This window comes from Chionomys nivalis, chromosome 23 (genome assembly GCF_950005125.1).
Source record: "Chionomys nivalis chromosome 23, mChiNiv1.1, whole genome shotgun sequence".
In the NCBI taxonomy this organism is placed as follows: Eukaryota; Metazoa; Chordata; class Mammalia; order Rodentia; family Cricetidae; genus Chionomys; species Chionomys nivalis.
The window spans coordinates 28878839-28894497 of record NC_080108.1 but is presented as its reverse complement, the minus strand read 5'-3'; the positions used below and the strand labels follow the sequence as shown (position 1 = coordinate 28894497).

At 43.3% G+C, this 15659-nt stretch overlaps 1 protein-coding gene across 3 annotated transcripts in view; it reads right to left on the bottom strand.

The window, feature by feature from the left end:
- Nucleotides 1–15659, bottom strand: part of Chrna7 (cholinergic receptor nicotinic alpha 7 subunit) — a 112128-nt gene that overhangs the window by 59129 nt on the left and 37340 nt on the right. For 2 of the 3 annotated variants that reach the window (XM_057756612.1, XM_057756613.1), the window contains exon 3: nucleotides 3891–3935. In XM_057756612.1, coding sequence (XP_057612595.1) covers nucleotides 3891–3935 — 45 coding nt within the window. Of the gene's footprint in view, nucleotides 1–3890; nucleotides 3936–4320; nucleotides 4358–15659 lie in introns of those variants that run through there. The other variant, XM_057756614.1, reaches the window with a different exon arrangement.

Sequence of the window (15659 nt, the reverse complement as noted above, 5' to 3'; positions counted from 1 at the left end):
TGGGGTATAATTCCAGCACCTGGGGGCCCAAAGCAGGAGAATCACTTCAAGTTCAGTGTCACCCTTAGTGACACAACAAGCACCTAGCCAACCAGGGCCACAGAGACAGAAGTGCTTAAAAAGAGAGGGGGGGAAGGAAGGGAGGGATAAAGGGAGGGAGGGATGGGGGGAGGGAGGGAGGGAAGGGAAGAAGGGAAGGAAGGGAAGGAAGGGAAAGGAAGGGAAGAAGGGAAGGAAGGGAAGGAAGGGAAGGAAAGGGAAGGGAAGGGAAGAAGGGAAGGGAAGGAAGGGAAGGAAGGGAAGGGAAAGGAAGGGAAGGGAAGGGAAGAAGGGAAGGGAAGGGAAGGGAAGAAGGGAAGAAGGGAAGAAGGGAAGGGAAGGGAAGGGAAGGGAAGGGAAGGGAAGGGAAGGGAAGGGGTGTCAATAGCTGCTTTGTTCCTCAAGGTCCCAGGGAAACAGCCATCATCTCCCAGAGTTCCCAGAACTTAACTAACACACAGCATCCCATTGTGATGTAGGAGGAGCTGACTTTATTTTGGATCAACTTAGTCCCCATGCCCTGGGTTAATGAAGAGTTTTGGGTTTGTTCATTCCTTCAACAAAGGTTATTTCGTGCCTACTGCAATTGAGGCATTGAGCTAGGATCTGGAGGTACAGTAGGGCTTAACCCCAGCACATGAGAGTTGCTAATGGGGGGGAGACAGGGGAAGACCTGGAGGCAAGGGACATATGGACAAGTGGGCACTAAGTATGTCAGAAGGAGAGAAGTTGATTGGAGGAAGGGAGCAGCAAAGAGAATAAAATGGGGCTGGAACATAGCTCGGTGGTAGAACATTGGCTACCATGCTCTTCTCTTCCCAACAGTGAAAAGAGTTGAGGGAGGGGCGATAAACATCACAAACTGAATGTTTGGGAAGGGTTGGGAAGAAGCAAGTCAAGAGGTGGTGTTTGGGAAGACAACAGAAGAAAGCAAGGGAACCCACCCATCAAGTGGTTCTCTGAGTAGAGAGAGCAGTACATGCAAATCCCAGAAGATCATTTGTAAGCAACAGGTATGAATAACATCAAGACGGTAGGGAGCAGATCAAGGAAGAAGGGTGCAGAGGGAAGGTAAGAGAGGAGATAAAAAGCAGGGCAGGTAACCTTGTTGGTAAGCTCTTAGCTTATCCAGAGAGACTAGAGCCACGGAAGGGGAGGGATCTGAGCCTGGAGGCGTTCATCTTCACTTAGGTCACTCTGGCTGCTGTGCTGAGATCAGACACAACTGGGAGAGAAAAGGAGGGGAATAAAATGACTGGAAGACTACACCGATGGACGTGAGAGAGCCAAACGTAGAACAGGGGAAGCCATGGGCTAGTGAACCACGGTTAGAGGCAGGATCTGTTTTGAAAGTTGAGCTACCAGAATTTTTGAAGGGTTCTACATGAAAGGCAGGAGTTCAGGGTGATACTGGGATCCCTGGTCTGAAAACATGTGCTGGCATTTAGCCAGATTAAGGTGACTGTGCAAGAGGCAAGAATAGGAGGTGAGGGATGAGTGTCCTGAAGGATGCAGCTGCTATTCCCAGACATCACACATCCTGGCATAAACAAGAGAGGGGCACCCATGAGGAGGCGGGCTGTGGTTGTTTTAACTCCAGCAGGGAACAGTCTCCAAAGCTCCACACTATTATTAGATGGTGAGAACCCTCAGTGGGAGGGCTCTTCTGGAGCTACATGCACCTCCTGCACCTGCTTTAACTTCTCAACTACACATGGATTCTTAGAAACCTCATCTGCCAGGGCCACCTCTGCCTCCACTATTTCTTCTCTTGCCACTATCCTACAAGAAAGACAGGCTCCCCTCAACTTACCCAATTCCTACTTTTATACAACTAACTCAAGAACCAAGCATGGGACCAATCCACAGCATTGGTGTGTGTTAACTATCAGTCTAATATTTTCAAAATTCAGATGGGTTTAATTTCTTTAACTTTACCTTCTCAACAAAATAATGAAGGAAAAACTAATCAAACTGTCAGTTGACACAAATTTAAAGAAAACAACATTATTCTAGGCAGATAACCTGGAAATTTCAAGGAACTGAGTATCACGGCTGCACAAATATAGCTCATTATCAGTTCTACAGGTCCCTACATCTGCAATAAGGCAGTGATAGAACCAAGGGCCACAATTGCATTGGTCGCTCAGTTCTAGAAATAAAAAGTTACCTGTGGATGCGTAAGTCAATTTAAAATAGTGTCATATTTGACAGACAAGAACTTCTAACTAGAACTTTGTGATCTACATAAATCAATTTAAAACGAAGTGTCATATTTGACAGACAAGAACTTCCAACTAGAACTTTGTGATCCATATCACTTTGGTGAGTTATATACCAATAGTAGCATCCTTAAATCAGTTCAGAAGAATGTTTTTAAATATACTATGGCCTAAAGAAATGATGTTACATAAATATTTACTTTTGAGAGAAATCTAAGTAGAGCCATTAATGAAGAAGGAGTTTCAATTCTAAAAGTTTGCAATAAGACAAAATCCTAATAAAAATGCACTAGAAATGCAAGTGTAAAAATATGCATGGTGATGCTTGCCAGCATTCACAGAGCCTGGGGATGCTGAAGCAGGAGGACTGGGAGTTCAAAGTTAGCCTGAACCACATAGCAGAGCCCTGTCTTAGAAAGGAAAGAGAGCTGAAGAGATGGCTCAGAGGTTAAGAGCATTGGCTTTTCTTCCAGAGGTCCTATTCAGAGCAACCACATGGTGGCTCACAACCATCTATAATGAGATACAGTAGCCTCTTCTTCTGGCCTATAGACATACATGTGGGCAAAATACTATATACACAATTTATAAGTAAATCTTTTTAAAAGAAGTGAAAGGAAGGAGGCTCAAAGAAGAGGAGGAAGATAGGAAAAGAAAGAGGGAGAAAAAAAGCAAGAAATGAAGACACAGAGAGGAAAGGAAACCATGTAAAATAAATAAGAGACAGGGGAGCTGTGTTTATAAGGATTATTTGTGCCGAGAATTACGGTGGTATAAAGATTCCACCAAAAATAGAGGCTGGCAGTCTTAAACCCAGATTCTAACATTGAAAATTTGATAGAACCTACATATTTACAGTTCGATAATTTAGATTAGAAATATATGTGTCAAATTAAAAATTCAAGGCTAAAATACATATTGAATATTCTTTTCTCAAATTGCTAACAGCCAAAGTGTTTTGGGGCTTGGGGGCTTGGTGATTTTGGAATACTTTGCATAGAGTTTGCTACATGAGCATCCCCGGTCTGAAAATTCCAAAGACCTCAAAATGGGAAGCACTCTGAGTGTCACTTCGGCAATCAGAATGCTTTGTGCTTCAGAGCAGTTTCTGATGGAGGACTTTCCAAACACCATATTTGATTCTCTGTATCCTTTTAAGACCCTCTTGGGACGCTAGAACATGGAGTGTGAACATCCTGGCTAAGGATCCCTCAGTCTCCTTCAAATGTGCTGTTCCGGAGAATTCAGACAATGGAGAAGTATTTATGAGCTAGGGAGTAGCTACCACACAGGTCATCCATCTCTAGATGCAGCCCTGCATCTGATTATTTCTCTGGCATGGAATATTTTAGGAATGTCCTGAAATCATCCAGCAGTAAAAGACAAGCAACCACAGAGTCCTACTGTTGACAGTCTTACGTCCTTGGTTCCAACCCATCAGACATGACAATCTGCATGCAGTCCTCCAGCATTCTCAGCTGGCTGGGGCTGGGGCTGAGGCTGGGGCTGGGGCTGAGGCTGAGGCTGGGGCTGAGGCTGAGGCTGGGGCTGGGGCTGGGGTCAGGGCACATGCACGTGGGGCAGAAACAGGCAGGCCCCGTGGCAAGGGCTGCCTCTGCCTGAACTTACCATTTGCAGCCAAATGTTAGTGGTTAAAACTTGGTTCTTCTCATCCTTAAAAAAACAAAAAGAGAAGGGTGACATAAATATGGCTTCAGTACTTCACGAAAGGAGCTATGATACAATGATTTATGCCCAAATCTGACTTTGGGGATCAGTGTTACATGTGGAAATTAGAATGTACCATGCACTTCCAAATCTATGCCAGCAGCATTTCCCCAGAGCCAAGCTTTCCTATTTACCTGAAGAAATCCACATTTATTACAGAGCACTTACAACCGACAGCAAAATATAAAGAAGAAAATTAAAATCGGGCTATCCTGCCATCAGAAATGATGCCAGCTAAAGTCCTTGGCCACTTATCTTTACACTCCCCCAGGAAGAAGCGTGGTCAAAGGGAGCTCTTGGCCCATATTTAGGGTCTAAATGGGCCACACACCTGCTTTATCTCTGCCCGGGGCTGGGTTCTTTCCTCTTTCTCTACCCAGAAGGCCACATGTCAGACCCCTGACACCTAAATAAATACAAGCAAGTGAGTAAACACAGGACCAGGAAGGTAGGAACCTTACAAATACTTGCTCAACATACTTCTGTCTTTCTGATTTCAGAATCCATTTCTCCATTTCCAAAATAGGATCCAGCTGGGGATCAAGTCCGCAGACCATCCAGGTGATTGGGAGAGTACAAATACCATGATTTGGCTCGGACACTGAGCACCTCTTAGGTTTGGGTCTTGGGTGTTAAGTCTCCCCTGGAATGCTAAAGGCACCATCTTCACCTTGGCATTACTGAGAGGTGGTAGAGCCTTTACAAGATGGGTCAAATGGGTGAAGTAGAACATACATTTTCCAGACACATTAAAATGCCAGCCCTTCTTCCTCTTAGCTTTCCCTTTCTGGCCAGGAGTGGGTAGTTTCCCTCTGCCACAGGCTTCCCCCATGATGTGCTTCCTCACTACAAGCCAAAAAGCAAGGGAACCAACTTCTTAACGACTGGGCTCTCAAAAACTGTGAGCCACGCCTTTTTTCCTTATAAGTTCATTCTTTCAGGTGTTTATTCCAGCACCAGAAAGCTGAGTAGCACACCATCTAAAGGAGTCTCATCAAATGAGTCCTTCGATTGGCTTGGCACCAACTCTTTTTCACATAGCTGGCTACACCCAACTGTGTCAGCAAAATACAAGTGCAAAGTGATACTGGAAAGATCACTCATTGGTTAAGATAACTGGAAGCTCTCCCAAAAGACTTAGGTTCTATTGCCAGCAGTCACAAGGCAGCTTACAACCATCTGTAACTCCAGTTCCATAGAATCCAATGCCCTCTTCTGCCCTCCCTGGCCACTTAGCACACAACTGATGCCTATACACACATGCAAGCAAAACACCCTTCACACATAAGGAAAAAATTTCAATTAAAAATGTGCAAGGTGATAGTTACACTGAAAATGCTGTCGGTCAGTTTGGAACCCTCAATTCCAACTAAAGGACTAAAAACATTAGCCACCAATACCCTCCAGGGAAAGTATTAACGAAGTCCTGCCAAGAAGTGGCCCCTTTAATCGTTGTATCAGGAACTACCTGGCTTGGTTCACTGACAAAGACTCACCAAAAACTGACCCTGGCGAAAAGCACGGGGCATCTACCAGGGTGGGGTGCAGTCAGTGGCTAGAAATGCACATGAGAATTGAATACTGTCCCTTGTGGAAATTAAAATATAGCCCACATATAAAAAATGATCAGTAAGGCTGATACATGATGTTCCTGTGCTTAGATGTTCATCTGCTGGGTGCTTATGAAGGTGTGATGAGAAAAGACCAAGCTGTCTGTGGGAGGGGCCTGGGACAAAGGACCATCCCAAGCCAGGATGAGTCCAAAAGAATCTGCAGTTTGATCAAAGCAAGAAACAAATCTACTTTACTAAACTAAAATGTGCCACAGTGCTTAGTAGTAAACATTTGCAGGTTAACATGTCCCATGCTCTATGATGAGCAAATGTTCCCTGATAGTTACATACAGTTATATAGAGTTTGTGTGTGTGTGTGTATGTGTATACATACATAGAATTATATTAGGCAGCCATTGTTACTAATGGACTTAGAGTTAGCAAGAGTTCCATTCAGGTGCCTTTTCTTCTTTTAATTGTATTTGTGCCTACCTCTCCTGAGAGAGGCTTCTGTGGTTTGGGAGCTCAATTACTACCAATCTAATTAAAAGCCTCTCTTCTTTCCAAAGTCTGGACAGAAACCTCATTAGAGTGACACTGAATTTCCTTGCTGTGTAGCAGCATGGGACTGAAGCACAGAGCCTCAAACTGTAATCAACACGCAGCAGCCACTCACCACCTGGCAGCACAGCTATGCCAGCCAGAGAGGTCCACACCAGGCTGCGGAGGAAGTCCGGCGCCAGGCAGGATGCTGCCACTTCTCCATCTGGATCTCCTCTTCTCCTGTCACCCTTGGTCAGGTGGCAAGGTCTCCCTTTCCTTCCCGACACAGTATGAAGCCTCTTGCCCATACAGGCACATGTGTGCACACTCATACATATACAGCCTACCAGTTTGCTTCCACAGGGGGATGCTGACTACAGCTCACTACACAGAGGGTCAAAACACAAGTCCAAAAACACAAGGCTTTTCTACAAGTTATGGCCCAGCCAAGTTTGTATTCTTTCAGCAATTAATTGGTGCTGGTATTCCCACCATAGTCATCACACTGCAGTGGGGGGCACAGCAGTCAGTTATACAGTTAGTGCTGGTATTCCCACCACAGTCATCACACTGCAGTGGGGGGCACAGCAGTCAGTTATACAGTTAGTGCTGGTATTCCCACCACACTCATCACACTGGAGTGGACGGCACAGCAGTCATTATACAGTTAGTGCTGGTATTCCCACCATAGTCATCACACTGCAGTGGGGGGCACAGCAGTCAGTTATACAGTTAGTGCTGGTATTCCCACCACAGTCATCACACTGCAGTGGGGGGCACAGCAGTCAGTTATACAGTTAGTGCTGGTATTCCCACCATAGTCATCACACTGGAGTGGGGGGCACAGCAGTCATACAGTTAGTGCTGGTATTCCCACCACAGCCATCACACTGGAGTGGAGGGCACAGCAGTCATTATACAGTTAGTGCTGGTATTCCCACCACAGCCATCACACTGGAGTGGAGGGCACAGCAGTTATACAGTTAGTGCTGGTATTCCCACCATAGTCATCACACTGGAGTGGACGGCACAGCAGTCATTATACAGTTAGTGCTGGTATTCCCACCACAGCCATCACACTGGAGTGGAGGGCACAGCAGTTATACAGTTAGTGCTGGTATTCCCACCATAGTCATCACACTGGAGTGGACGGCACAGCAGTTATACAGTTAGTGCTGGTATTCCCACCATAGTCATCACACTGGAGTGGACGGCACAGCAGTTATACAGTTAGTGCTGGTATTCCCACCATAGTCATCACACTGGAGTGGGGGCACAGCAGTCATTATACAGTTAGTGCTGGTATTCCCACCACACTCATCACACTGCAGTGGGGGGCACAGCAGTTATACAGTTAGTGCTGGTATTCCCACCATAGTCATCACACTGCAGTGGGGGGCACAGCAGTCATTATACAGTTAGTGCTGGTATTCCCACCACACTCATCACACTGGAGTGGAGGGCACAGCAGTCATTATACAGTTAGTGCTGGTATTCCCACCACACTCATCACACTGGAGTGGAGGGCACAGCAGTTATACAGTTAGTGCTGGTATTCCCACCACACTCATCACACTGGAGTGGAGGGCACAGCAGTCATACAGTTAGTGCTGGTATTCCCACCACACTCATCACACTGCAGTGGGGGGTACATGCTGCTGCTTCTTTAGCGGTCTGGGCTGGACTGGGAGGAATGGGCTTCCTCCTTCCCAGAATTGTGTTCTCATTGCTCCACCTCTACTTCCTGTCTGGTTGACCCGCCTATACTTCCTGCCTGGCCAATCAGCGTTTATTTAAAACATATTTAACAGAATACAGACAATTCTTCCGCACCATCATACCACATGTACCCTACAAGCAACAATGGCTCTAGTCTAGGTCTGTTATAACAAACACCATCAACAAGCTGGCTGTGGTAGCACATAATTATAATCCCAGAACTTGGGAGGTGGAGGCAGAAGATTCAGGAGCTCAAGATAATGCTCAGCTATGAGGTCAGCTTGATTTACACAAGACCCTGCCTCAAGAATAAATAAAGCAAAATATAATAAAAACAAAATTAATGTTAAGCAGCAGCAACACTACTGAACACTGAAAACATCATAAGCCTAGCCAGGTGGTGGTGGCGCACACCTTTAATCCCAGCACTCAGAAGACAGAGGCAGGTGGGCCTCTACGAGTTCAAGGCCAGCCTGGTCTACAGAGCAAGTTCCAGGACAGCAAGGCTCCACAAGAAACCCTATCTCAAAACACCAAATAATAATAATAAAAAAAAATAAGCCACGAGGCTGACAAACAGCAAGTATTGTTTGTTTCTCAATTTGGAGGTTGGATGTCCAAGGTCACTAAACTGGAGTGTGGCTCTGGTACAGCTAGTGAGGGCTTCAGATCCATGGAGAGATTTCTTCAAGCTACCATCTGGCTCTTACTGCCACGAGAGGCTGGGCACAGTCTATCTCGGCTCCTACCAGTGCGTACTACCCAGGGTTTCCATCCTGGGAAATAACAGTAACAACTACCACCAAAGCTTCCTGAAACGAGTGAGGAGCAGTGCCATCTAGTCAACAAGATGTCACTCGGTGCTAGCCGTGCTAGCAATTGTGGCTGCATAGCTGTCACCCGATGGAGCCCTCCTGCAAGATAGAACCTGCAGCCCAGCACAAGCACCCCACTGTCAGCTGACTTGCCCTCCATCACTCTATTTTAACCTGGGCACATCAATGAAGAGCACCCTTCAATTTGTGTGACAGATTTTTAAGGAATCAACCTTAAATTATGGTGCATCTAATGCAGCCTGCAGAGGGTTCCGATGATGTCTGCCACGCAGTCTCACATTTCTCCAGCCGTCATTCCTTTGGGAGTCACGAGGAGATGATACTCAACAGTATTTTACAAAACTCCGAGAAAAGCCATAAATCAACCCCATCTAAATCCTAGTTTCAGAAAGATATATATTCACATTTGCTTAACACTCTTATAGTTTATAACAAACATGACTTATTTTATCTCTTTTCAGTCATGTTTTTATCTGAGACAACCCAACAAGGCTAGTTATTATTTTAAGTAACTGAAAATGTGCAGGTGGGCTCCCAAATTTTATTTTCTATATCTTTTTATTTTTGAATGCTGCCTTATGATCAAGAGAAGGTCATGCATCCATGCGTCAACTGTGAGACCGTGAGCAAACCTCTGGCCTTGGCTCACCCAGTTAAGGCAGAAGGTGAGCTGCACACTCTGATAATCCCATCACTGTGTAGGCTGACACAAAAGGACCAAGAGTTTGAGAGTAGCGTGGCCTACAGATTTAAGACCCTGTCTAAAGAAATGTAAGCTGAGATCCAAACCATCTATCTCTTTGACCAGACATTATGTATTCTGAACTAAAATATCTTCTTGAGCCCATGTTGCCACAGTGACCACTTTGATAATGTTTGATTTTATATCAACAACAATACTGACACTTGATATCTGTTCCAGACAGAAGATCTCAGAGAGCAATCTGGGATGCCTTTAGGGCAACAGTTCTCAACCTGTGGGTCGTGACCCCTTTGGCAAACTTCTATGTACAAAAAAATATTTACATTAAGGTTCATAACTGTAGCAAACTGCAGTTATAAAGTAGCAATAAAAATAATCTCATAGTTGGAGTCACCACAAGACGAGGAACTGTATTAAAAGGTCGCAGCGATAGGAAGGTTGAGAACCACTGCTCTAGAGGTTCGGCGAGGTTAAAACTTCTTCATAATCATGACACATTACTTTCCTCTTTCCTCTTCCTTTGCTTGTGAGCAAAGGACAGAATTCTACAGAGTTCATGCTGTGGTAGGTGATTGGCCTGAGGCTAAATACAGATACACATAAGAATCACCTACTAAACAAATTACTAAAGAAAGATTTGCAAAACTATAAACAATAACCCTTCTTGCACAAAGGGTTATGTGTTGGAAAAGTAATAGTTTTTCTGGAAGTAATATTTAACCTAATAGGGTTATCATTATAAATGAATAAACTTTACATATTTTTTGCATATATATATTTTTTTTCAAAAAATTTCAGCCTAGTAAAATGCAGAAAGCTATAACACATACACATAAAACCAGAGGATCAGGACTGGAGAGATGGCTCAGAGGTTAAGAGCACTGGCTGCTCTTCCAGTGGTCCTAAGTTCAATTCCCAGCAACAACAAGGTATACAGGCAGGTAGATTACTATCTACGTGGTAAATAAATAAAATCTTAAAAAAACTAAGGATCCTCAAAACCTTTAAGAGAATAAAGGAGTCCTTAAGCATCAAAGATTGAAGTCCATTGCAAGAGACTTGGCATTCCCTACACCCCCTGGTTCTTACCTGCTGGCACAGAGAGCTCTTTCCTCACCCTTAGTCTAGACTGTTCAAGGTCATGCCTAGGAATGATGTGAAAAGTCTGGAGATCACAGACAGACCTGGGCTTTCCCACTCACTGCCTGCACAGACTCCAGTGGCTGTCGAACTTTGTCACGACTGCTTTCTTATTTGCAAAACCAGAAGTGGCAACGGCAAGAGAAATCACCCGCAGTATCTAGAACACAGAGTCACACAGGCATTCACCACAGTGACCGGAGTGACCAGAGGAGTGACTGCTGGCACAGTGGAGCTCAAACACTTACAGAGTGGCCAGATCGCTAGCATTTCCTCTACATGCAGCGGCCTGTGTTTGGGGTAGTTGCTTTACTCTTGCTAAAGACAAGGCTTAGAAACTAAGTGCTTAGCAGCCCCATTTCATTCTCAGAATTGGTAGACAGGTATACAGTTACTCTGTGACAGATGAATCCACAGATGTCCTTTTTTTGCAATGAGTGCAGTAGAATGTCTGATCCTTGGATCCTTGGCTACTGGATCTTTATACACAAGCACCTAGCACAGGGGAGAACTTCACCAAGGATTTTCCCCAGTGGAAACTGTGGCTACATCCTGAGAATCTGAACATAAGACATGGAAGCTGGAAAACCAGTCCCCACTGAAGCAGACAGACTGCAGCCCTTGAGAAACTACTGCAACAACAGCTGCTTGGGCGATTCTGAATTCTTTGATTCTATTTTTAACTATCAGAGCCAATCACACATTGCTTGAGAGTACTGTTTTTAGGAGTGATGCAGAAGAAAGGGCTTAAGGGATTTTTTAAAAAAAATCAAAGCAGAATATAACAGTTTTTTTTTTTTTAACATTTCCTACTTAGTGATGGGTGTTTGATTCCTTGCTGACATCATCCACCTTAGAAAAACTCAGGAAAGCAAACTAGAAAGCCAGCCAATCAGGCTGACTCCTTCAGGCTGGATAATTGCAAATATGCAGGGCAGGTGTCTCCTGGACAATAATTAAACTGTCATTTTCCTCCGCTTTGAATCTCACTCAAGATACTGAAAGGCAACAAGACCCACAGCCAAGAAAGTGATCCCACCTCACTGATCGTCTGCACCCTCAAAGGTGCCCGAGTCAGATAAATCCACAGGTGCATTTTCAGCTGCATGCGCAAGCTCCCTTCACTGAAGGCATTTCGTGTCTCCCACAAGGAACGAAGCCTGCGCGGCAGACTGCAGGAGCAGAACCTAACAGAGAGAAGAGCAGCCTTGGAGTGAGCAAGGCAGGGGCGGTGGGGATAGAAGACCGGAGGGAGAAAGGTAGGAAAGACACACAACTCAGATACCCTGGAGAGGGAGCGAGGGTTTGCATACCTCTATGCTGGAAACAGCCTCCTTCCTCAACCAACAATGGGCATCCCGACACTGTTCACAGCAAACATGTGTAACAAGTGAAAAGCAACCGACTTCAAGGGAGTCCAGAGGCCTGAGATACTGAGATTCAGACAGCATCAGTGACGCCTGGGGCTTTTCCAAAGAGCTCTCTCCCATGTAATCCATCAAAGATCTGACATCCCAGAGGAAGGAATGAATCCCAAGGGGCCAAAAGACAAATGGGAAAAGAATGAAGTGTGTGAACAGAAGTTAGGAACAGAATTTTGTTATCCGTTTGCTCAGTATCTTTCAAACTTTATCCTTATTTACCAAGCGGTGCTGGGGCTCCCTCATGTTAACAGGTGTTCTGATGTCATGTCAGCCCTCTTGTTTAAATTTTCTTTCTTTTGAGCTCATGTCTTCCCAAGCCGCTGGTTGGGCACTCACTCCCTAGCCTAGGCAGATCTTGAACTTATGATCCCTGCTGCCTCTGTTTCTCGTGTAGTTGGGATCACAGCAGGGGCACTTTGACACAAAGCTTAAATTTATTTTTTAACTGATACATTAAAAAATCATAAAATCACACATAATGGCATACCTGTGATGTTTCTCTACATGATATATGTGTACATCATGTACTGTTTAAGACTCATTAAGCATACCTATTGCCTGAAACTCTGCAGTGAAACTATACAAATGCTTTACGTGTGACTTTCTGCAATGCACGGTGCTCTAAATGCACAAAAAGTCCAATGCACAATGCCATATCGGATCTTCTTACCCCACCCCAGTATCCATTGCCTAGCCTTTTCCCACACCCCTTCCTCTAGAAACAAGATTGAGAAGCAGCTACTTCTCCTGCTTCTTATCATTGATGTCTAATATTTTTATAAATAATATATAGTCATTGATTTAATAAACCAAGAAAACATGAACCAGGGTACAATTTAAAAAAGAATGACAAGAGAAAGAATTCATGGCTATTATAACATTAAAAATACAATTATGAACAGGTATGACAAAATAAGCAACAAACTATGTTTACATCCATAGTATGATTAAAGAAGTAAACAACCCTTAGAAAGTGCTAACCTCAATAAGAAAAGAAAGGCAAACAGTCAGCTAAGGCTAATAAACACAGTCAGGAAAATAAACAGTCTAGAAAAGGCCCAAGCAAGAGGCCCAAGCATGCTTCTCAGTTCTTGTTATAAAACTCAATAAAGTCTTGGATTAAATTAAACATGATTTAAAAAATCAAGATAACAAGATAATGGAAAGAAATGAGAGGGAAATCTGCAGACCTAAATAAATAATCTGAGAGCCTAAATAACACTATTACATAGTTAATAAGTCAGAAACAGAAAGGGACAAAACAGACAGCTAAAAATTGAGTTACTGGCATGAGGTAATCACAGTTTGTGTAGATGGAAAATGGAGATTAAGTCAATTAGGCAAGAAGCCTGAGACAGAAGTGAAATCAAGAGGGCACTCTGGGTTGGCTCAGAGAGCACAGCACCTGCAGGGGAGTGGAATGTTCCCAGATGTAAAGGGAGCATCTGCTTAGAGTCCAGGAAAACAGCAGGCTGTGTTAGCTGAATGCCAACAGGCCGCTACACAGTATCTCAACAATACAGTCCACTACACAGTATCTCAACACTACAGGCCACTACACAGTATCAAAAGGGAGATAAAGCAAATGACAATTTAAAAGTAACCCTTAGCTTACCAGAAAGAAAAAATAAATCTCAACAACAAACTTAAAGAGAATATTTTTCCAACATCATATTTTTATTAATTATTTGGAAATTTCATACAATGCACCTCGATCACATTTGCTTCTCATTCTTCCCAGGTCCACCAACCCACCCTTATGCCCTTTCTGCAAAAGAAAAAAATAATACACCAAGTTCAATTTGTGTTGCCCATATACTCATTGGAGCACCATCAAACTCCCAGTGGCCAGCCCCTTAAAGATAACTGAGTCCTTCCCCACCTGGGACACCAGAAGCCAACTGTGAAGAGCTGCACTTAAATATCTTTATCATAAAGTTTAAGGACTCTCTTCAATGGCTTCCTGACTGAACGGTTTCTTTAAGAGAGTTTTACAAGTGTGTGACCTGACACTACAGTGGACGGCAAAGCCAGGAGACCCGTGCAAAGCCAGGGTGAACTGGGAGGTGCCCATGTGAAAGAAAGGACAAGACCATTCTACCAGATCTCCACTCCACATGCATCTTCCTCATGGCACCCACCATAAACTAGAAGAACCCACTGGGAGAACAAAAATGAAGTTTGCCATTTTGGTCTGGACACAAAGCAAGAAACAGGATTGACTATTAACTTCCTAAGAATATTGTCTTCTGTCAGAGGATTCAAACTTAAGCAGCCTTTAGTGCCCGAGAACTCTACAAACCATGGAAAGAGCATGCAAGTAGCTCTAGACTACTAAAGCTATGAAGTACCAACTAACAGAATAAACAAATGACCAAACAGAAGAATAAACAAAAATTAACTATGTTTAGAAACATTAATATAAGATCTTTAAGGTTTAAAATAAAAAACATATTAGGCAAAAAATTATTTTTGACTAAGGGATTAAAAAAATAAAGTTTGGAAGAAATAATTTTTAAAAAATCAGATAAGCATATCAGGAAGATAGGAAATGTTCTTCACAAGCAAGGGAGAGGATGTCAAATCATCGGAACACATCTCCACAAATTCAGACTAAAGAAGTAGGAAAAGATACCACTGAGTAAGTATAATTAATACAATTAAATGCCTTAAGATATAAAAATATAAAAGAATAAGATATGCAAAGGAAAATGCATACTTGAAAAAACGTTTTCCAACATGAGAAATTTAGAAACTAAAATAAAATCTCAATGGATGTGTTGGTCAGTTTTATAGTGACTTGAACCAACCTAGACTCATTCAGGTAAGAGAAATCTCAACTGAAAAATTGTCTCCATAGGATATGCCTGTAGGCAAATCTGTGGTACATTTGCTTGATTAACGATTGATGTGGGAGTGCCCAGGTCAATGTTCTGGGTGCTATAAGAAAGCAGGCTAAGCAATCGAGTAAGCAGCATTGCTCCATGGCCTCTGCTTCAGTTCCTGCCTTTAGCTCTGTCCCTGATTTGCATCAGTGATGAAGTATGACCTGACAACTATAAACTGAAGTAAGCCCTCTCCTCCCCAAGATGCTTTGGTCATGGTGTTTTATTGCAGGAATAAAACCCCAAATATGCTGTGGGATTCCCCTCTGTATGCTGTGAATATGCTTTACTACCATTGGTTAATAAAGAAGCTGCTTTAGCCTATGGCAGGGCATAATGGAGCTAGGCAGGATAACTAAACAGGGAGAAAGAAGGCAGTGTTAGGAGATGCCATATAGCTGCCAAAGAAGAAAGACGTCGGACCTTATCAGTAAGCTACAGCCTCATTATGATACATAGATTAATAGAAATGGGTTAATTTAAGATGTAAGAGCTAGTTAGTAATATATCTGAGCCATTGGCAAAACAGTGTTGTAATTAATATAGTTTTTTTGTGTTGATTATTCTGATCTGGGAAGCTGGGAAACAAAAGTACAGTCTCTGTTTACACTAACAGATAAATAGGACAATGGATTAGGAAAAATAGAAATGATAATCAGAAAGTGGAAGACAATGTGATATAATGGCATGGAAAACATGCTTTAACAAACAAACTGAAAAGATTCAATACACATCCACAAAACAAAACAAAACAAAACAAAAACCAGAGCAGAAGAAATGTCAAGGAAGGAGAGATTTCCAAAACTGGACAATGAATCCGCAGATTAAGGAAGTACAACATCCTCAAAAGGAAATGAAGGAATTAAA